The 22,410-nt window shown below is 41.4% G+C and overlaps 1 protein-coding gene across 3 annotated transcripts in view; it reads left to right on the forward strand.

Annotated features, from left to right (window-relative positions):
* The first annotated feature begins 518 nt into the window (after positions 1-518).
* Positions 519-22,410, forward strand: part of LOC124032035 (neuroplastin-like) — a 49,528-nt gene continuing 27,636 nt past the window's right edge. The window contains exon 1 of one of the 3 annotated variants that reach the window (XM_046344026.1): positions 519-946. In XM_046344026.1, the coding sequence (XP_046199982.1) occupies positions 856-946 (91 nt within the window). In that variant the 5' untranslated portion in view covers positions 519-855. The remainder of the gene's footprint in view (positions 947-22,410) is intronic. The other 2 variants (XM_046344016.1, XM_046344036.1) reach the window with 2 other exon arrangements.

A 22,410-nucleotide genomic window follows, 5' to 3' on the forward strand; every position in this document is an offset into this window, starting at 1 on the left:
AGGTAGAATTGAACCAGGTAGAATTGAACCAGGTAGAATTGAACCAGGTAGGATTGAACCAGGTTGAACCAGGTAGAAATGAACCAGGTAGCATTGAACCAGGTAGAATTGAACCAGGTAGAATTGAACCAGGTAGCTGGCTGCTGAACATATATGCCATTTAGCAGATGCTTCTATCCAAAGCGACTTACCTACCAATACGTCATGTCACATGACCTATTGTATTCTATTCTCAGCGATATGCTTCTAATCTATTCTAAATCTACAATTTGTTTATTGAACGACCATAATGATAAAGGTGGCTTCTAAATAACTTGCAAGGCATGATATTCCCATCTGAACTGTCATCTGGCTTTCAGATTCTATGAAAAAGCCCTATAGGGATGTACTAAATGATAATTATTCTACACTGTAGTTACACAGCAACTAACATTTATTGTTCTATCCATGCAGCCTACAAAATGTAATCTCGCGGGATTTACCACCGCAGATGAGAAAGGGTCCCTTCCCAATTGAAGTTGAAAAGTAAAATGGTTAGTGTTTGGTAGGGATTGTGGTTAAGGTAAGGGTTTTACGGTTAGGATTTAGGGTAGGGACGTACCAGGGATCCCAGATAGCACTAACCGACGAGAAAGGTGGTTCCTTCGAGTGATTTCATCACCACGCACCGCCAATGCACAGGTGGCGTGGCGTCATGCATTCGTCGGTTGAGCGAGCGCGCCGCGGTTTTTTTGCGTGACCCGATTGGAGTATTAGAGGAAGCTTCCTTCAGTCAGATTGATATCTACCCGGTAACCTGGTCTCCCCACTCCACCCCACCACTATCCATATTACCGGCATCTACCACCCGAGTCGATGCTACCTGGAAAACGAAGTGCCGAAATTATGTCGGTGTCGGTGGCGTTCATTGGAGTACTGATGCTGCATTCGGTCTCCTCGCAGAACGGTAAGAATGTGAAGTGCACGGTTGCCCTGCCGCTCGGTAGAAATACCGGGACATCATGGCTCCTTGCGGGTTTTTGACTGGACGCTCAATGATCTTGCTTCAAATTCTGTCATAATATCGGGGCCCTGGATTTAAATGTTGTGCGTCAAAATCCTTGCGGTGAATATTGATTTATAGGCTATACACATTATTTTCAGTGGATGTAGTAGAAAATGGCAGCAAATTACAAGGACATATTATATATTATATACAATATATTTATTTTATTGTATTAATTATGTTCATACCCGAGCAATGCGGTGAATAGAATTTCAGAATTAAGACTATGAATTTAATTAAATTATTATCGAATAATAGCATATTTGCACCCATGCGAGTCATTTGTTACAAAGTGCCAATAAACCATGTATGGTCATTACTGTCAATTGGATGGATGGTTTCCGTTATTAATACAGACCTACGATGAATTTATACATTCCTTTAAACTAGCCTAGGCCTATATGTTTATCTATGTTCACAAAATATATATTTTTATTTCCTAATGACATGACATGTTCATTAGAATGTAAAGGGGACTTGACCATGAGGAGCCGTGACTTGTTATAGGTGTACAGTAAGTTGTGATATCATCACATAGCCTGTCCTACCCGATCATGGCCCCGCTCAAATGTAAAACAAACAACAACAACAACCCTTTAGTTCTCCCTCCGTGTCCTCTCTCAAATAACGCTACATGACTCAGGCATTCACCTGGTCTGGTCGTGGCTACATCAAAGCATCATTTCAACTCCTACAGGTTGAAATGAACCAGAAACACCTCACAGACAGACGTTGAGAACAGAACGCTATTCAGTCATGTTGTGTGTCCAGATGTAATTGTAAGATGCTTGATGATTGGCATATGCAGCTAGTCAGAGAAGCAGATAGGCAGGCAGTCAGATAGGCAGGCAGTCAGAGAGGCAGGCAGTCAGAGAGACAGAGAGGCAGGCAGTCAGAGAGGCAGGCAGGCAGTCAAATCTAATCACATTTTATTGGTCACATGCAGATGTTATTACGGGTGTTGCAAAATGCTTGTGTTCCTAGCTCCAACAGTGCAGAGAAGCAGGCAGAAAGGCGGGCAGGCAGAGAAGCAGGCAGGCACTGACTGACTGTAAATAGCTCCACCAGTCCATTCTGCTGCATGTTGCTATTTTTAGACTGTAGATCACTCAGCACTGGGAACCATAGCTTTGATATGTCCTCTCTTCTCCTTGAACACACACACCACTATGCCTTTAATGTCCTCTCCTGGAACACACACCACTATGCCTTTAATGTCCTCTCCTGGAACACACACCACTATGCCTTTAATGTCCTCTCCTGGAACACACACCACTATGCCTTTAATGTCCTCTCCTGGAACCTGGAACACACACACTACCTTTAATGTCTAACACACAAACCACTATGCCTTTGTCCTCTCCTGGAACACACACCACTATGCCTTTAATGTCCTCTCCTGGAACACACACAACACTATGCCTTTAATGTCCTCTCCTGGAACACACAAACCACTATGCCTTTAATGTCCTCTCCTGGAACACACACACCACTATGCCTTTAATGTCCTCTCCTGGAACACACACACCACTATGCCTTTAATGTCCTCTCCTGGAACACACACACCACTATGCCTTTAATGTCCTCTCCTGGAACACACACACCACTATGCCTTTAATGTCCTCTCCTGGAACACACAAACCACTATGCCTTTAATGTCCTCTCCTGGAACATACAAACCACTATGCCTTTAATGTCCTCTCCTGGAACACACACACCACTATGCCTTTAATGTCCTCTCCTGGAACACACACCACTATGCCTTTAATGTCCTCTCCTGGAACACACACCCACTATGCCTTTAATGTCCTCTCCTGGAACACACAAACCACTATGCCTTTAATGTCCTCTCCTGGAACACACACACCACTATGCCTTTAATGTCCTCTCCTGGAACCTGGAACACACACACCACTATGCCTTTAATGTCCTCTCCTGGAACACACACACCACTATGCCTTTAATGTCCTCTCCTGGAACACACACACCACTAACACACAAACCACTATGCCTTTAATGTCCTCTCCTGGAACACACAAACCACTATGCCTTTAATGTCCTCTCCTGGAACACACAAACCACTATGCCTTTAATGTCCTCTCCTGGAACACACACACCACTATGCCTTTAATGTCCTCTCCTGGAACACACACACCACTATGCCTTTGATGTCCTCTCCTGGAACACACAAACCACTATGCCTTTAATGTCCTCTCCTGGAACACACACACCACTATGCCTTTAATGTCCTCTCCTGGAACACACACACCACTATGCCTTTAATGTCCTCTCCTGGAACACACAAACCACTATGCCTTTAATGTCCTCTCCTGGAACACACAAACCACTATGCCTTTAATGTCCTCTCCTGGAACACACACCACTATGCCTTTAATGTCCTCTCCTGGAACCTGGAACACAACACACCACTATGCCTTTAATGTCTTTAATGTCCTCTCCTGGAACACACACACCACTATGCCTTTAATGTCCTCTCCTGGAACACACAAACCACTATGCCTTTAATGTCCTCTCCTGGAACACACACCACTATGCCTTTAATGTCCTCTCCTGGAACACACACACCACTATGCCTTTAATGTCCTCTCCTGGAACACACACACCACTATGCCTTTAATGTCCTCTCCTGGAACACACACACCACTATGCCTTTAATGTCCTCTCCTGGAACACACAAACCACTATGCCTTTAATGTCCTCTCCTGGAACACACACACCACTATGCCTTTAATGTCCTCTCCTGGAAGAGAATAATGGATCGGTTAACTCTTCACAGAGAGAGATGCGGGACAAGGCACTGTGGAATGCTATTGATTTAAAGTAACTGTCCAGTGTTTCCAGATGTCTATGAAATATGACCTATAATTACTTACAATATCAATAAAATAGTTTTCCTTCCAAAAAATTGTATGGTAATTAAGTATGTTTATAAATTCTGTTAAACTCTGAGTGGTTGATTTGAGTTGGGGGGGGGGGGTACCCCCCCATCCCTTCCACCCACACATCATTTTAAAAAATTAAAAAAATAGAAAGTGACATATCATTTGAAAACGACAGGCCTAGTCTTTTTGGAAATCAAACTGAAATCTTACTGCTGGCAATATCATAAAAATGCAACTCAATATTAGGAAGGTGTTCTTAATGTTTTGTCCACTCTGTGTTTATCAATCCTGTAAGACAAAAAAAAAACTTTTCACAAGCCCTGTGCTTTTAAATTGTGTTCCTAAGGGAATTTATGCATGTTTAGAGCACCACCATTAGGTAAGGAAAAATATCAACAACACAATTTTGCACAAAAATATAATTTTAGAACAGTAATTGGAGATAAAATATGTCACCAATCAAGACTTTTAAATCTCTTATCCCCCCCCACCTCCGAGAAAAAACAACATCTATAGTAGTTTCTGAGACCTTTATCTGAATTCTGTAGTTCATACCTTTCTAACAGTACTAAGTATGTGTTTGTAGGACCAAAATGTATTTTATGAGGGTAGTATACGATATTACGTGAAGTTTTGAAAATGCCACAAGGGGGTGGTAGAGTTTAACAGGTGTTAAAAAGCAGCTTTTCAGTGTTGGAATGGTGTGGGTGTACCCCCATCAAAATAATGGTGTGGGCGTATCCCAATAACAGAAGAGTGTGGGTTTATACCGGTCGTTACAAATATTAATGCAAGTAGACTGCTGATTGGCCAGCTCATCCACCTTTTTTTTGGTCAACAAATCTACACAAAATACATTAAAAATATATATATAGTGCCAGTCAAACGTTTTTAGAACACCTACTCATTCAAGGGTTTTTCTTTATTTAAAAAACAACTATTTTCTACATTGTAGAATAATATTGAAGACATCAAAACTATTAAATAACACATGGAATCATGTAGTAACCAAAAAAGTGTTAAACAAATCAAAATATATGTTATATTTGAGTTTCTTCAAAGTATCCACCCTTCGCCTTGATGCCAGCTTTGGACACTCTTGGCATTCTCTCAACCAACTTCATGAGGTAGTAACCTGGAATGCATTTCAATAAACAGGTGTGCCTTGTTAAAAGTTAATCTTTGGAATTTCTTTCCTGAATGTGTTTGAGCCAATCAGTTGTTTTGTGACAAAGTAGTGGTGGTATACAGAAGATAGCCCTATTTGGTAAAAGACCAAGTCCATATTATGACAAGAACAGCTCAGATAAGCAAAGAGAAATGACAGTCCATCATTACTTTAAGACAAGGTCAGTTAATTTGGAAAATTTAAAGAACTTTGAAAGTTTCTTCAAAAACCATCAAGCACTATGATGAAACTGGCTCTCATGAGTACCGCCACAGGAAAGGAAGACCCAGAGTTAGCTCTGCAGCAGAGGATACGTTTATTAGAGTTAACAGGCTCTCACGAGGACCGCCACAGGAAAGGAAGACCCAGAGTTACCTCTGCTGCAGAGGATAAGTTCATTCGACTTAACTGCACCTCAGTTTGCAGCCCAAATAAATACTTCAAATAACAGACACATCTCAACATCAACTGTTCAGAGGAGACTGTGTGAATAAGGCTTCTTGGTCAAATTGCTGCAAAGAAACCACTACTAAAGGACACCAATAATAAGAAGCCTTGCTTGGGCCAAGAAACACGAGCAATGGACATTAGACCGGTGGAAATGTGTGATGGTGTGGGGGTGCTTTGATGGTGACACTGTGATTTATTTACAATTCAAGACATGCTTAACTAGCATAGCTACCACAGCATTCTGCAGTGATACGCCATCCCTTCTGGTTTGCACTTAGTGGGACTATCATTTGTTTTTCAACAGGACAATGACCCAACACACCTCCAGGCTGTGTAAGGTTTTTTTGAGAGAGTGATGGAGTACTGCATCTGATGACCTGGCCTCCACAATCACCTGACCTCAACCCAATTGAGTTGGTTTGTGATGAGTTGGACTACGGAATGAATGAAAAGCAGCCAACAAGTGCTCAGCATATGTAGGAACTGCTTCAAGACTGTAGGAAAAACATTCCAGGTGAAGCTGGTTGAGAGAATGCCAAGAGTGTCCAAAGCTGTCACCAAAGCAAAGCGAGGCTACTTTGAGTAGTTTGTTTAACACTTGTTTTGGTTACTACATGATTCTATATGTGTTATTTCATAGTTTTGATGTCTTCAGTACTATTCTATAATGTGTAAAATAGTAGAAATAAAGAAAAATCCTTAAGTGTTCACCCCCTTGGCTTTTTTACTATTTTGTTGCCTTACAACCTGGAATTAAAATGGATTTTTGGGGGGATGTTGTATCATTTTATTTACACAACACACTTTGAAGAAGTTTTTTTTTCTTGTGAAATAAACAAGATATAAGACAAAAAAAACATTAAACTTAAGCGTGCTTAACTATTCAACCCCCCCAAATTCAATACTTTGTAGAGCTACCTTTTGCAGAAGTTACAGCTGCAAGTCTCTTGGGGTATGTCTCGATAAGCTTGGCACATCTAGCCACTGCGATTTTTGCCCATTCTTCAAGGCAAAACTACTCCAGCTCCTTCAAGTTGGATGGGTTCCGCTGGTGTATAGCGATCTTTAATTCATATCACAGATTCTCAATTGGATTGAGGTCTGGGCTTTGAGTAGGCCATTCCAAGACATTTAAATGTTTCCCCTTAAACCACTCGAGTGTTGCTTTAGCAGTATGCTTAGGGCCATTGTCCTGCTGGAAGGTGAACCTCCGTCCCAGTCTCAAATCTCTGGAAGACTGAAACAGGTTTCCTTCAAGAATGTCCCTGTATTTAGCACCATCCATCATTCCTTCAATTCTGACCAGTTTCCCAGTCCCTGCCTATGAAAAACATCCCCACAGCATGATGCTGCCACCACCATGCTTAACTGTGGGGATGGTGTTCTTGGAGTGATGAGAGGTGTTGGGTTTGCACCAGACAGTGTTTTTCTTGATGGCCAAAAAGCTCAATTTTAGTCTCATCTGACCAGAGTACCTTCTTCCATATATTTGGGGAGTCTCCTACATGCCTTTTGGCGAACACCAAGTGTGTTTGCTTATTTTCTTCTCTAAAAAATGTTTTTTTCTGGCCACTCTTCCGTAAAGCCCAGCTCTGTATAGCTGCTTAAAGTGGTCCTATGGACAGATATTCCAATCTTCGCTGGGGAGCTTTGCAGCTCCTTCAGGGTTATCTTTGGTATCTTTGTTGCCCTCCTTGCCTGGTTTGTGAGTTTTGGTTGTCAGCCATCTCTTGGCAGGTTTTCCATATTTTATTTTTTAGAATTTTTTGAATCAAGTTATTTTTTTCATTTCACTTCACAAATTTGGACTATTTTGTGTAGTATGTCCATTACATGAAATCCAAATAAAAATCTATTTAAATTACAGGTTGTAACGCAACAAAATAGGAAAAATACAAAGGGAGATGAATACTTTTGCAAGGCACTGTATATCTTGATTAGATCAGTATTCAACCCCTTGAGTCAATACATGTTAGAATCATCTTTGGCAGCGGTGAGTGTTTCTGGGTAAACCTCTAAGAGCTTTCCGCACCTGGATTGTGCATCATTTGTCCATTATTCTTTTTACAATTCTTCAAGCTCTGTCAAAATTGGTTGTTGATCATTGCTAGACAGCCATCATTTTCAGGTCTTGCCATAGATTTTCAAGCAGATTTATGTCAAAACTGCATCTTGGACAGTCAGGAACATTCACTGTGTGTCACCTCTCCTCAGTGGTTTAGATAGGTGTAAGGTATGGTTGTGAAGTAACATATGGGTCTCCAGTGTTTCTAAGTGAATAGTGTAGTAGGCCTATAAAGGCTATGTTAAAGATGTCTTTTCTTCAACTGTCTCAAAACACATGGGAGGAAAAGGCCTGAGAGCAGAACAGAGCAGAGCATAGTAGAGCAGAACAGAGCATAGTAGAGCAGAACAGAGCATAGTAGAGCAGAACAGAGCATAGTAGAGCAGAACAGAGCAGAGCATAGTAGAACAGAGCATAGTAGAGCAGAACAGAGCATAGTAGAGCAGAACAGAGCATAGTCGAGCAGAGCAGAGCAGAACAGAGCATAGTAGAGCAGAACAGAGCATAGTAGAGCAGAACAGACCATAGTAGAGCAGAGCAGAACAGAGCATAGTAGAGCAGAGCAGAACCGAGCATAGTAGAGCAGAACAGAGCATAGTAGAGCAGAACAGAGCATAGTAGAGCAGAACAGAGCATAGTAGAGCAGAACAGAGCATAGTAGAGCAGAACAGAGCATAGTAGAGCAGAACAGAGCATAGTAGAACAGAGCAGAGCATAGTAGAACAGAACATAGTAGAGCAGAACAGAGCATAGTAGAGCAGAACAGAGCATAGTAGAACAGAGCAGAGCATAGTAGAACAGAGCAGAACAGAGCATGGTAGAACAGAACAGAGCATAGTAGAGCAGAACAGAGCATAGTAGAGCAGAACAGAACAGAACAGAGCATAGTAGAGCAGAACAGAGCAGAGCATAGTAGAACAGAGCAGAGCATAGTAGAGCAGAACAGAACAGAACAGAGCATAGTAGAGCAGAACAGAGCAGAGCATAGTAGAACAGAGCATAGTAGAGCAGAACAGAACAGAGCATAGTAGAGCAGAACAGAGCATAGTAGAGCAGAACAGAACAGAACAGAGCAGAACAGAGCATAGTAGAGCAGAACAGAGCATAGTAGAGCAGAATAGAGCATAGTAGAGCAGAACAGAACAGAGCAGAACAGAACAGAGCATAGTAGAGCAGAACAGAACAGAACAGAGCATAGTAGAGCAGAACAGAGCAGAGCAGAACAGAACAGAGCAGAAAAGAGCATAGTAGAGCAGAACAGAACAGAGCATAGTAGAGCAGAACAGAACAGAGCATAGTAGAGCAGAACAGACCATAGTAGAGCAGAACAGAGCAGAACAGAGCAGAACAGAGCATAGTAGAGCAGAACAGACCATAGTAGAGCAGAACAGAGCAGCAGAACAGAGCATAGTAGTGCAGAGCAGAACAGAGCATAGTAGTGCAGAGCAGAACAGAGCATAGTAGAGCAGAACAGAACAGAGCATAGTAGAGCAGAACAGAGCATAGTAGAGCAGAACAGAGCATAGTAGAGCAGCTACAGACCACAGGGGAGACACCATTTATATCAACTAATGGCTATTCATATTTGAAGCCTCGCCAGATTTAACCTACTGCTGAGATAAAGACTCCCCACTGTGCGTGTGTTTGCCTGTGTGTGTGTGTGTGTGTGTGTGTGTGTGTGTGTGTGTGTGTGTGTGTGTGTGTGTGTGTGTGTGTGTGTGTGTGTGTGTGTGTGTGTGTGTGTGTGTGTGTGTGTGTGTGTGTGTGTGTGTGTGTGTGTGTGTGTGTGTGTGTGTGTGTGTTTCACTTGGCCTCAATGCCACTAATGTATGATGTTTTCAGTCAGTGAGACAGGTTGTCCTTTAATAGATGAATACAACAGGACAGGACTGTTTCAATTCATTCCCCACTGGTGAGAGAATAACAGATTATTTGAAAATAACAAAGCAAAGTCACCTACAGTACATCTAGTAGGTATGGGGGATGAGATATGGTCCTTCTGTAGCTCAGTTGGTACAGCATGGCGCTTGTAACGCCAGCGTAGTGGGTTCGATCCCCGGGACCACCCATACGTAGAATGTATGCACACATGACTGTAAGTCGCTTTGGATAAAAGCGTCTGCTAAATGGCATATATTATATTATTATTAGATGTAATAGAGTAGGTAGGAGGGATTAGATGTAATAGAGTAGGTATGAGGGATTAGATGAAATAGAGTAGGTATGAGGGATTAGATGAAATAGAGTAGGTATGAGGGATTAGATGAAATAGAGTAGATATGGGGGATTAGATGTAATAGAGTAGATATGGGGGTTTAGATGTAATAGAGTAGATATGGGGGATTAGATGTAATAGAGTAGGTATGGGGGATTAGATGTAATAGAGTAGGTGTGGGGGATTAGATGTAATAGAGTAGATGTGGGGGATTAGATGTAATAGAGTAGATGTGGGGGATTAGATGTAATAGAGTAGGTATGGGGGATTAGATGTAATAGAGTAGGTGTGGGGGATTAGATGTAATAGAGTAGGTATGGGGGATTAGATGTAATAGAGTAGGTGTGGGGGATTAGATGTAATAGAGTAGGTATGGGGGATTAGATGTAATAGAGTAGATATGGGGGATTAGATGTAATAGAGTAGGTATGGGGGATTAGATGTAATAGAGTAGGTGTGGGGGATTAGATGTAATAGAGTAGGTGTGGGGATTAGATGTAATAGAGTAGGTATGGGGGATTAGATGTAATAGAGTAGGTATGGGGGATTAGATGTAATAGAGTAGGTATGGGGGATTAGATGTAATAGAGTAGATATGGGGGATTAGATGTAATAGAGTAGGTATGGGGATTAGATGTAATAGAGTAGGTGTGGGGGATTAGATGTAATAGAGTAGGTGTGGGGGATTAGATGTAATAGAGTAGGTATGGGGGATTAGATGTAATAGAGTAGGTATGGGGGATTAGATGTAATAGAGTAGATATGGGGGATTAGATGTAATAGAGTAGGTATGGGGGATTAGATGTAATAGAGTAGGTGTGGGGGATTAGATGTAATAGAGTAGGTGTGGGGGATTAGATGTAATAGAGTAGGTGTGGGGATTAGATGTAATAGAGTAGGTATGGGGGATGTAATAGAGTAGGTGTGGGGATTAGATGTAATAGAGTAGGTGTGGGGGATTAGATGTAATAGAGGGTATGGGGGATTAGATGTAATAGAGTAGGTATGGGGGATTAGATGTAATAGAGGGTGTGGGGGATTAGATGTAATAGAGTAGGTATGGGGGATTAGATGTAATAGAGTAGATATGGGGGATTAGATGTAATAGAGTAGGTGTGGGGGATTAGATGTAATAGAGTAGGTATGGGGGATTAGATGTAATAGAGTAGGTGTGGGGGATTAGATGTAATAGAGTAGGTATGGGGGATTAGATGTAATAGAGTAGGTATGGGGGATTAGATGTAATAGAGTAGGTATGGGGGATTAGATGTAATAGAGTAGGTATGGGGGATTAGATGTAATAGAGTAGGTATGGGGGATTAGATGTAATAGAGTAGGTATGGGGGATTAGATGTAATAGAGTAGGTATGGGGGATTAGATGTAATAGAGTAGGTATGGGGGATTAGATGTAATAGAGTAGGTATGGGGGATTAGATGTAATAGAGTAGGTATGGGGGATTAGATGTAATAGAGTAGGTATGGGGGATTAGATGTAATAGAGTAGGTGTGAGGGATTAGATGTAATAGAGTAGGTATGGGGGATTAGATGTAATAGAGTAGGTATGGGGGATTAGATGTAATAGAGTAGGTGTGAGGGATTAGATGTAATAGAGTAGGTATGGGGGATTAGATGTAATAGAGTAGGTGTGGGGATTAGATGTAATAGAGTAGGTGTGGGGGATTATATGTAATAGAGTAGGTATGGGGGATTAGATGTAATAGAGTAGGTATGGGGGATTAGATGTAATAGAGTAGGTATGGGGGATTAGATGTAATAGAGTAGATATGGGGGATTAGATGTAATAGAGTAGGTATGGGGGATTAGATGTAATAGAGTAGGTATGGGGGATTAGATGTAATAGAGTAGGTATGGGGGATTAGATGTAATAGAGTAGGTATGGGGGATTAGATGTAATAGAGTAGGTATGGGGGATTAGATGTAATAGAGTAGGTATGGGGGATTAGATGTAATAGAGTAGGTATGGGGGATTAGATGTAATAGAGTAGGTATGGGGGATTAGATGTAATAGAGTAGGTGTGAGGGATTAGACATCATAAGGTAAATGAGAGCATTGAAAAGATCAGCCCAGTCACTTGTATTAATAAGGGGACGGGACACTACAGTGTTTTGTGGTTACGGAACATTAAACCAGCTATGGTTACAGAGTAGAGGTCGACCGATTAATCTGAATGGCCGATTAATTAGGCCGATTTCAAGTTTTCATAACAATCGGAAATCAGTATTTTTGGGTGCTGATTTCCGCTGATTTTTTTTGTTGGTATTTTTTATTTTGTTATACCTTTATTTGACTAGGCAGGTCAGTGCCAAGAACACATCCCTATTTTCAATGACGGCCTAGGAACGGAGGGTTAACTGCCTTCTTCAGGGGCAGATTTTCACCTTGTCAGCTCAGGGGATCCAATCTTGCAACCGTACAGTTAACTAGTCCAAGGCTCTAACCATTGCACTCCACGAGGAGCCTGCCTGTTACGCGAATGCAGTAGAAGCCAAGGTAAATTGCTAGCTCGCATTACATTTATCTTATAAAAAAACAATCAATCATAATCACTAGTTATAACTACTAATCCAGTTTAGCAGGCAATATTAACCAGGTGAAATTGTGTAATTTCTCTTGAGTTCATGGGTCAGGGTATATGCAACAGTTTGGGCCTCCTGGCTCATTGCGAACTAATTTGCCAGAATTTTACGTGATTATGACATAACATTGAAGGTTGTACAATGTAACAGGAATATCTAGATTTAGGGATGCCACCCGTTAGATAAAATACCGAACGGTTCCGTATTTCACTGAAAGAATAAACGTTTTGTTTTCGAAATTCTAGTTTCTGGATTCGACCATATTAATGACCAAAGTTTCGTATTTCTGTGTGTTATGTTATAATTAAATCTATGATCTGATAGAGCAGTCTAACTGAGTGATGGTTGGCAGCAGCAGGCTCGTAAGCATTCATTCAAATAGCACTGTCATGCGTTTTGCCAGCAGCTCTTTGCAAGCACAGCGCTGTTTATGACTTCAAGCCTATCAGCCTAATGGCTGGTGTAACCGATGTAAAATGGCTAGCTAGTTAGCTGGGTGTGCGCTAATACTGTTTCAAACGTCACTCGCTCTGAGCCTTGGAGTAGTTGTTCCCCTTGCTTTGCATGGGTAACGCTGCTTCGAGGGTGGCTGTTGTCGATGTGTTCCTGGTTCGAGCCCAGGTAGGAGCGAGGAGAGGGACGGAAGCTATACTGTTACACTGGCAAAATACTAAAGTGCCTATAAGAACATCCAATAGTCAAAGGTAAATGAAAGAATGAGAGAAATAGTCCTATAAATAGTCCTATAAATACTATATTACTTGGAATATTGAAGTTAATGTTGAAGTATCATGTTAAAAGGAACCACCAACTTTCATATGTTCTCATGTTCTGAGCAAGGAACTTAAACGTTAGCTTTTTTACATGGCACATATATTGCATATTGGCACATATTACTTTCTTCTCCAACACTTTGTTTTTGCATTATTTAAACCAAATTGAACATGTTTCATTATTTATTTGAGGCTAAATTGATTTTATTGATGTATTATATTAAGTCAAAATAAGTGTTCATTCAGTATTGTTGTAATTGTCATTATTATAAATAAATAAAAACCGTCCGATTAATCGGTGGCAGTTTTTTGGCCCTCCAATAATCGGTATCGGCGTTGAAAAAAATCATAATCGGTCGACCTCTATTATAGAGCATTAAACCGGATAAGGTTACGGTGTAACGGTTCTCTTGTGGTGAAGGAGAGTCGGACCAAAATGCAGTGTGTAGATTGCGATCCATGTTTAATTAACAAACGTAAAACACGAATCAATTACAAAAACTACAAAACAAAGAACGTAATGAACGTAACGAAAACCGAAACAGCCTATACTTGTGTAAACTAACACAGAGAGAGGAACAAGGACACTAAGGACAATCACCCACGAAACACTCAAAGAATATGGCTGCCTAAATATGGTTCCCAATCAGAGACAACGATAAACACCTGCCTCTGATTAAGAACCACTTCAGACAGCCATAGACTTAACTAGAACACCCCACCAAGCTACAATGGCAGATCCCCACCAACCAAGGACCAATAAATGAAGATAAACACAAAATACTTCGACCAGGGCGTGACATACGGAACATTAAACCGGATAAGGTTACAGAGCATTAAACCGGATAAGGTTACGGACCATTAAACCCTGATAAGGTTACAGAACATTAAACCCTGATAAGGTTACAGAACATTAAACCCTGATAAGGTTACAGAACATTAAACCCTGATATGGTTAAGAACATTAAACCCTGATATGGTTAAGGAGCATTAAACCGGGTAAGGTTACGGAGCATTAAACCGCTTATGGTTACGGAGCATTAAACCGGATAAGGTTACAGAACATTAAACCCTGATAAGGTTACAGAACATTAAACCCTGATAAGGTTACAGAACATTAAACCCTGATAAGGTTACAGAACATTAAACCCTGATAAGGTTACAGAACATTAAACCCTGATAAGGTTACAGAACATTAAACCCTGATAAGGTTACAGAACATTAAACCCTGATAAGGTTACAGAACATTAAACCCTGATAAGGTTACAGAACATTAAACCCTGATAAGGTTACAGAACATTAAACCCTGATAAGGTTACAGAACATTAAACCCTGATAAGGTTACAGAACATTAAACCCTGATAAGGTTACAGAACATTAAACCCTGATAAGGTTACGGAACATTAAACCCTGATAAGGTTAAGGAGCATTAAACCGATAAGATTACAGAATATTAAACCCTGATAAGGTTACAGAACATTAAACCCTGATAAGGTTAAGGAGCATTAAACCGATAAGATTACAGAATATTAAACCCTGATAAGGTTACAGAACATTAAACCCTGATAAGGTTAAGGAGCATTAAACCGATAAGATTACAGAATATTAAACCCTGATAAGGTTACAGAACATTAAACCCTGATAAGGTTACGGAACATTAAACTGGATATGGTTACGGAACAAAAAAAAGAAGAGAAATTTTACAAAAATACAATACATGTTTTGTTTTATGTTTTTCTCTAAGTTATTGTGTTTGCGTTGTTCTTCTTCCTGTAATGACTTTATTAACAACATTTTATCCATAGTCATCTTGTAAATATGTTCCTTATTGTGATCAATGTTTTATTGACATTTTGCAGACACAACAACACTACTTATAACACCCCCCCCCCCCCAAAAAAAACATCCCACCTAGCCTCACTACCCTCCCTTCCACCCTAGTGGTCCCAGTCCCTACTACCCTCCCTTCCACCCTAGTGGTCACAGTCCCCACTACCCTCCCTTCCACCCTAGTGGTCCCAGTCCTCACTACCCTCCCTTCCACCCTAGTGGTCCCAGTCTCCACTACCCTCCCTTCCACCCTAGTGGTCCCAGTCCCCACCCAGTCCCCACTACCCTCCCTTCCACCCTAGTGGTCCCAGTCCCCACTACCCTCCCTTCCACCCTAGTGGTCCCAGTCCCCACTACCCTCCCTTCCACCCTAGTGGTCCCAGCCCCCACTACCCTCCCTTCCACCCTAGTGGTCCCAGTCCCCACTACCCTCCCTTCCACCCTAGTGGTCCCAGCCCCCACTACCCTCCCTTCCACCCTAGTGGTCCCAGCCCCCACTACCCTCCCTTCCACCCTAGTGGTCCCAGTCCCCACCCAGCCTCCACTACCCTCCCTCCCACCCTAGTGGTCCCAGTCCACACCCAGCCTCCACTACCCTCCCTTCCACCCTAGTGGTCCCAGCCCCCACGACCCTCCCTTCCACCCTAGTGGTCCCAGTCCCCACCCAGTCCCCACTACCCTCCCTTCCACCCTAGTGGTCCGAGCCCCCACTACCCTCCCTTCCACCCTAGTGGTCCCAGTCCCCACTACCCTCCCTTCCACCCTAGTGGTCCCAGTCCCCACTACCTTCCCTTCCACCCTAGTGGTCCCTGTCCCCACCCAGTCCCCACTACCCTCCCTTCTACCCTAGTGGTCCCAGTCCCTACTACCCTCCCTTCCACCCTAGTGGTCCCAGTCCCCACTACCCTCCCTTCCACCCTAGTGGTCCCAGTCCCCACTACCCTCCCTTCCACCCTATTGGTCCCAGTCCCCACTACCCTCCCTTCCACCCTAGTGGTCCCAGTCCCCACTACCCTCCCTTCTACCCTAGTGGTCCCAGTCCCTACTACCCTCCCTTCCACCCTTGTGGTCCCAGTCCCCACTACCCTCCCTTCCACCCTAGTGGTCCCAGTCCCCACTACCCTCCCTTCTACCCTAGTGGTCCCAGTCCCTACTACCCTCCCTTCCACCCTTGTGGTCCCAGTCCCCACTACCCTCCCTTCCACCCCAGTGGTCCCAGTCCCCACTACCCTCCCTTCCACCCCAGTGGTCCCAGTCCCCACTACCCTCCCTTCCACCCTAGTGGTCCCAGTCCCTACTACCCTCCCTTCCACCCTTGTGGTCCCAGTCCCCACTACCCTCCCTTCCACCCCAGTGGTCCCAGTCCCCACTACCCTCCCTTCCACCCTAGTGGTCCCAGTAACACATGACTCTGTATTATCATGTGCTTATAATGCATTATAAGACTTATCATAAGCATGTATGAGCTGCTTATAATGTTTTATAATGATCTCCTAATGATCCTTGACTAAATAACAGCCAGCAAGAGTACATTTCCTTTACATAAAATACATGGCATATTATAAGTCATACATGCTTATAACAAGTAGTGAAGCTTTCTACCTGCAGGCCATTGGTTGTCCTGTTTATGCCAGAGGCAACTTGCTTGGTTGCCGTGGTGTTGCTTCTATGGAAACAGAGGGAATCTATCACCATGTGCCCACACACTCCCCAGAGGCACATAACACTGAGCTGCAGCAAACTATACATCTCTCTGCTCTCTCTCTGCTCTCTCTCTCTCTCTCTCTCTCTCTCTCTCTCTCTCTCTCTCTCTCTCTCTCTCTCTCTCTCTCTCTCTCTCTCTCTCTCTCTCTCTCTCTCTCTCAATCTTTCTCTCTCAATCTCTTACACAAATTCTCTTTTCCTGTCTCATTCTCTCTGTCTTTGTCTCGCTCTTTCTCCATCTCTCAATTCAAATCAATTTCAATTTAAGGGCTATATTGGCATGCGAAACATCTCTGTCTCTCTCTCTTTCTCTGTCTCTCTCTCTTTCTCTGTCTCTCTGTCTCTCTGTCTCTCTCTCTCTCTCTCTCTGTCTCTGCACTGTTCTCCCAGAACTCACAACATCTTCATATACAGTTGAAGTCGGAAATAAATAAAAAACCTTAGCCAGATACATTTAACCTCAGTTTTTCACAATTCGTGACATTTAATCCTAGAAATAAGTCCCTGTCTTAGGTCATTTAGGATCACCACTTTATTTTAAGAATGTGAAATGTCAGAATAATAGTAGAGACAATGATTTATTTCAGCTTTTATTTCTTTCATCACATTCCCAGTGGGTCAGAATTTTACATACACTTAATTAGTATTTGGTAGCATTGTGTTTATATTGTTTAAATTGGGTCAAACGTTTCGGGTATCCTTCCACAAGTTGGGTGACTTTTGGCTCATTCCTCCTGACAGAGCTGGTGTAACTGAGTCAGGTTTGTAGGCCTCCTGACAGAGCTGGTGTAACTGAGTCAGGTTTGTAGGCCTCCTTGCTCGCACACGCTTTTTCAGTTCTGCCCACAAATCTTATATAGGATGGAGATCAGGGCTTTGCGATGACCACTCCAATAGAGTATACTATACAGAATATGCTATACACTACACATTGTATACGATCCACCCTTCCAAAAGGTTTCTGGGCTGTCCCCGTAGGAGAACCCTTTAAGGTTTTAGATAGCACCATTGTTTCCCTAAGGTGTATGGTGAGTGAATTTGCTAAAGCAGTATTTTATGTATATGAGTTTTGGTGATATCCATGAGATGATATGTAGGATGACAATGTCACTGGTTAAAATGAGTCCGCTATGAATCTCTCTCACCAGCAAAAAAGAAAAAAAGGAGAAAAAAAGAGATGCATTTGTTATGTAAATGATAAATCCTTTATGTACGAGGCTACCAGAGATGGTGTATAATGTTATAGATCCTTTATGTACGAGGCTACCAGAGATGGTGTATAATGTTATAGATCCTTTATGTACGAGGCTACCAGAGATGGTGTATAATGTTATAGATCCTTTATGTACGAGGCTACCAGAGATGGTGTATAATGTTATAGATCCTTTATGTACGAGGCTACCAGAGATGGTGTATAATGTTATAGATCCTTTATGAACGAGGCTACCAGAGATGGTGTATAATGTTATAGATCCTTTATGAACGAGGCTACCAGAGATGGTGTATAATGTTATAGATCCTTTATTAACGAGGCTACCAGAGATGGTGTATAATGTTATAGATCCTTTATGTACGAGGCTACCAGAGATGGTGTATAATGTTAAAGATCCTTTATAATGTTATAGATCCTTTATGAGGCTACCAGAGATGGTGTATAATGTTATAGATCCTTTATGTACGAGGCTACCAGAGATGGTGTATAATAGATTATAGATCCTTTATGTTACCTTTAGGCTACCAGAGATGGTGTATAATGTTATAGATCCTTTATGATGAACCAGAGGCTACCAGAGATGGTGTATAATGTTATAGATCCTTTATGTACGAGGCTACCAGAGATGGTGTATAATGTTATAGATCCTTTATGGTAATAATGAGGCTACCAGAGATGGTGTATAATGTTATAGATCCTTTATGTACGAGGCTACCAGAGATGGTGTATAATGTTATAGATCCTTTATGTACGAGGCTACCAGAGATGGTGATCCTTTATAATGAGATTATAGATCCTTTATGAACGAGGCTACCAGAGATGGTGTATAATGTTATAGATCCTTTATGTACGAGGCTACCAGAGATGGTGTATAATGTTATAGATCCTTTATGTACGAGGCTACCAGAGATGGTGTATAATGTTATAGATCCTTTATACCAGAGATGGTGTATAATGTTATAGATCCTTTATGGCTACCAGAGATGGTGTATAATATAATGTTATAGATCCTTTATGAACGAGGCTACCAGAGATGGTGTATATTGTTATAGATCCTTTATGAACGAGGCTACCAGAGATGGTGTATAATGTTATAGATCCTTTATGTACGAGGCTACCAGAGATGGTGTATAATGTTATAGATCCTTATATCGATCCTTTATGATCCTTTATAATGTTAAAGATCCTTTATGAGGGCTACCAGAGATGGTGTATAATGTTATAGATCCTTTATGTACGAGGCTACCAGAGATGGTGTATAATGTTATAGATCCTTTATGTACGAGGCTACCAGAGATGGTGTATAATGTTATAGATCCTTTATGTACGAGGCTACCAGAGATGGTGTATAATGTTATAGATCCTTTATGTACTAGGCTACCAGAGATGGTGTATAATGTTATAGATCCTTTATGTACGAGGCTACCAGAGATGGTGTATAATGTTATAGATCCTTTATGAACGAGGCTACCAGAGATGGTGTATAATGTTATAGATCCTTTATGTACGAGGCTACCAGAGATGGTGTATAATGTTATAGATCCTTTATGTACTAGGCTACCAGAGATGGTGTATAATGTTATAGATCCTTTATGTACTACCAGAGATGGTGAGGCTACCAGAGATGGTGTATAATGTTATAGATCCTTTATGTACTAGGATGGTGTATAATGTTATAGATCTACCAGAGATGGTGTATAATGTTATAGATCCTTTATGTACGAGGCTACCAGAGATGGTGTATAATGTTATAGATCCTTTATTAACGAGGCTACCAGAGATGGTGTATAATGTTATAGATCCTTTATGTACGAGGCTACCAGAGATGGTGTATAATGTTATAGATCCTTTATGTACGAGGCTACCAGAGATGGTGTATAATGTTATAGATCCTTTATGTTAATCCTTTATGAGGCTACCAGAGATGGTGTATAATGTTATAGATCCTTTATGAACGAGGCTACCAGAGATGGTGTATAATGTTATAGATCCTTTATGTACTAGGCTACCAGAGATGGTGTATAATGTTATAGATCCTTTATGTACTAGGCTACCAGAGATGGTGTATAATGTTATAGATCCTTTATGTACGAGGCTACCAGAGATGGTGTATAATGTTATAGATCCTTTATGTACGAGGCTACCAGAGAGGCTACCTTTATGTACAGAGATGGTGTATAATGTTATAGATCCTTTATGTACGAGGCTACCAGAGATGGTGTATAATGTTATAGATCCTTTATGTACGAGGCTACCAGAGATGGTGTATAATGTTATAGATCCTTTATGTACTAGGCTACCAGAGATGGTGTATAATGTTATAGATCCTTTATGTACTAGGCTACCAGAGATGGTGTATAATGTTATAGATCCTTTATGTACCAGAGGCTACCAGAGATGGTGTATAATGTTATAGATCCTTTATGAACGAGGCTACCAGAGATGGTGTATAATGTTATAGATCCTTTATGTACGAGGCTACCAGAGATGGTGTATAATGTTATAGATCCTTTATGTACGAGGCTACCAGAGATGGTGTATAATGTTATAGATCCTTTATGATAGATCCTTTATGAGGCTACCAGAGATGGTGTATAATGTTATAGATCCTTTATGAACTACCAGGCTACCAGAGATGGTGTATAATGTTATAGATCCTTTATGAACCTTTATGAGGCTACCAGAGATGGTGTATAATGTTATAGATCCTTTATGTACGAGGCTACCAGAGATGGTGTATAATGTTATAGATCCTTTATGTACGAGGCTACTTGTATAATGTTATTAACGAGGCTACCAGAGATACCAGAGATGGTGTATAATGTTATAAGATCCTTTATGTACGAGGCTACCAGAGATGGTGTATAATGTTATAGATCCTTTATGTACTGGTGTAGGCTACCAGAGATGGTGTATAATGTTATAGATCCTTTATGTACGAGGCTACCAGAGATGGTGTATAATGTTATAGATCCTTTATGTACTAGGCTACCAGAGATGGTGTATAATGTTATAGATCCTTTATGTACTAGGCTACCAGAGATGGTGTATAATGTTATAGATCCTTTATGTACGAGGCTACCAGAGATGGTGTATAATGTTATAGATCCTTTATGTACGAGGCTACCAGAGATGGTGTATAATGTTATAGATCCTTTATGTACGAGGCTACCAGAGATGGTGTATAATGTTATAGATCCTTTATGTACTAGGCTACCAGAGATGGTGTATAATGTTATAGATCCTTTATGTACTAGGCTACCAGAGATGGTGTATAATGTTATAGATCCTTTATGTACGAGGCTACCAGAGATGGTGTATAATGTTATAGATCCTTTATGTACGAGGCTACCAGAGATGGTGTATAATGTTATAGATCCTTTATGTACGAGGCTACCAGAGATGGTGTATAATGTTATAGATCCTTTGTGAACTAGGCTACCAGAGATGGTGTATAATGTTATAGATCCTTTATGTACGAGGCTACCAGAGATGGTGTATAATGTTATAGATCCTTTGTGAACTAGGCTACCAGAGATGGTGTATAATGTTATAGATCCTTTGTAGATGTGAGCAGCATTACGATCCAGACACAAGCCCAGAAACGTCATTAGAGGACAAATACTGCGTTCCAAAATGACACCTAGTGTATTACATAAAGGGAATAGAGTGTCATTTGTGGATGTAGAAACTGTTTCCAAAGGAGATTCAATGCAAGATGACCAAGTTCACGCTATGACACTACCAAATTTCTTTCATGAGCAAAGGCCAGAAAAGAGGCATTTGCTATGAAAATCATTGAGTTTTTGTGTATAAGGACAGCAGAGATGGTCACTGATGTTGTATACACATTGTAATCTCCTAGTTACTATTAGATAATAGTATTACTCTGTTGCTGTATTGTAAATGTGAGCAGCATCGTAGGTGAGCAGACAGGTCATTCAAGGACAACGGCTAAATTCCAGATGACACCCTGTCCCCTAGGGACCTCACGATAAGATATTATCTCCGTACTTAGGTGTCGAAACATATTCCAATTCTATAGGTATCACGATGCGATCTTCCAAACGTAAGTAGCGTTGCACGAGCTAGAAGGGCTCATGAGAGAGAGAGAGAGAGAGAGAGAGAGAGAGAGAGAGAGAGAGAGAGAGAGAGAGAGAGAGAGAGAGAGAGAGAGAGAGAGAGAGAGAGAGAGAGAGAGAGAGAGAGAGAGAGAGAGAGAGAGAGAGAGAGCGAGGCACTATTTAGGGTGCAATTTGGGACACACTCAGTCTAGCAGAGTCAGGGGATGAGGATATTGATTGCCAGACATATTGGACTACAATTTACCAGAAATAGCAGGAATGGAAGCTAGAGATTGTCCTAAGGTCACTGCCAAGTGATAGACATCCAGTGAATGTTTGCAGTTACACAATATGCCTGGGAAGTCTCTGGTTCTTCACTA

Source organism: Oncorhynchus gorbuscha, linkage group LG01, assembly GCF_021184085.1.
Source record: "Oncorhynchus gorbuscha isolate QuinsamMale2020 ecotype Even-year linkage group LG01, OgorEven_v1.0, whole genome shotgun sequence".
Lineage (NCBI taxonomy): Eukaryota > Metazoa > Chordata > Actinopteri > Salmoniformes > Salmonidae > Oncorhynchus > Oncorhynchus gorbuscha.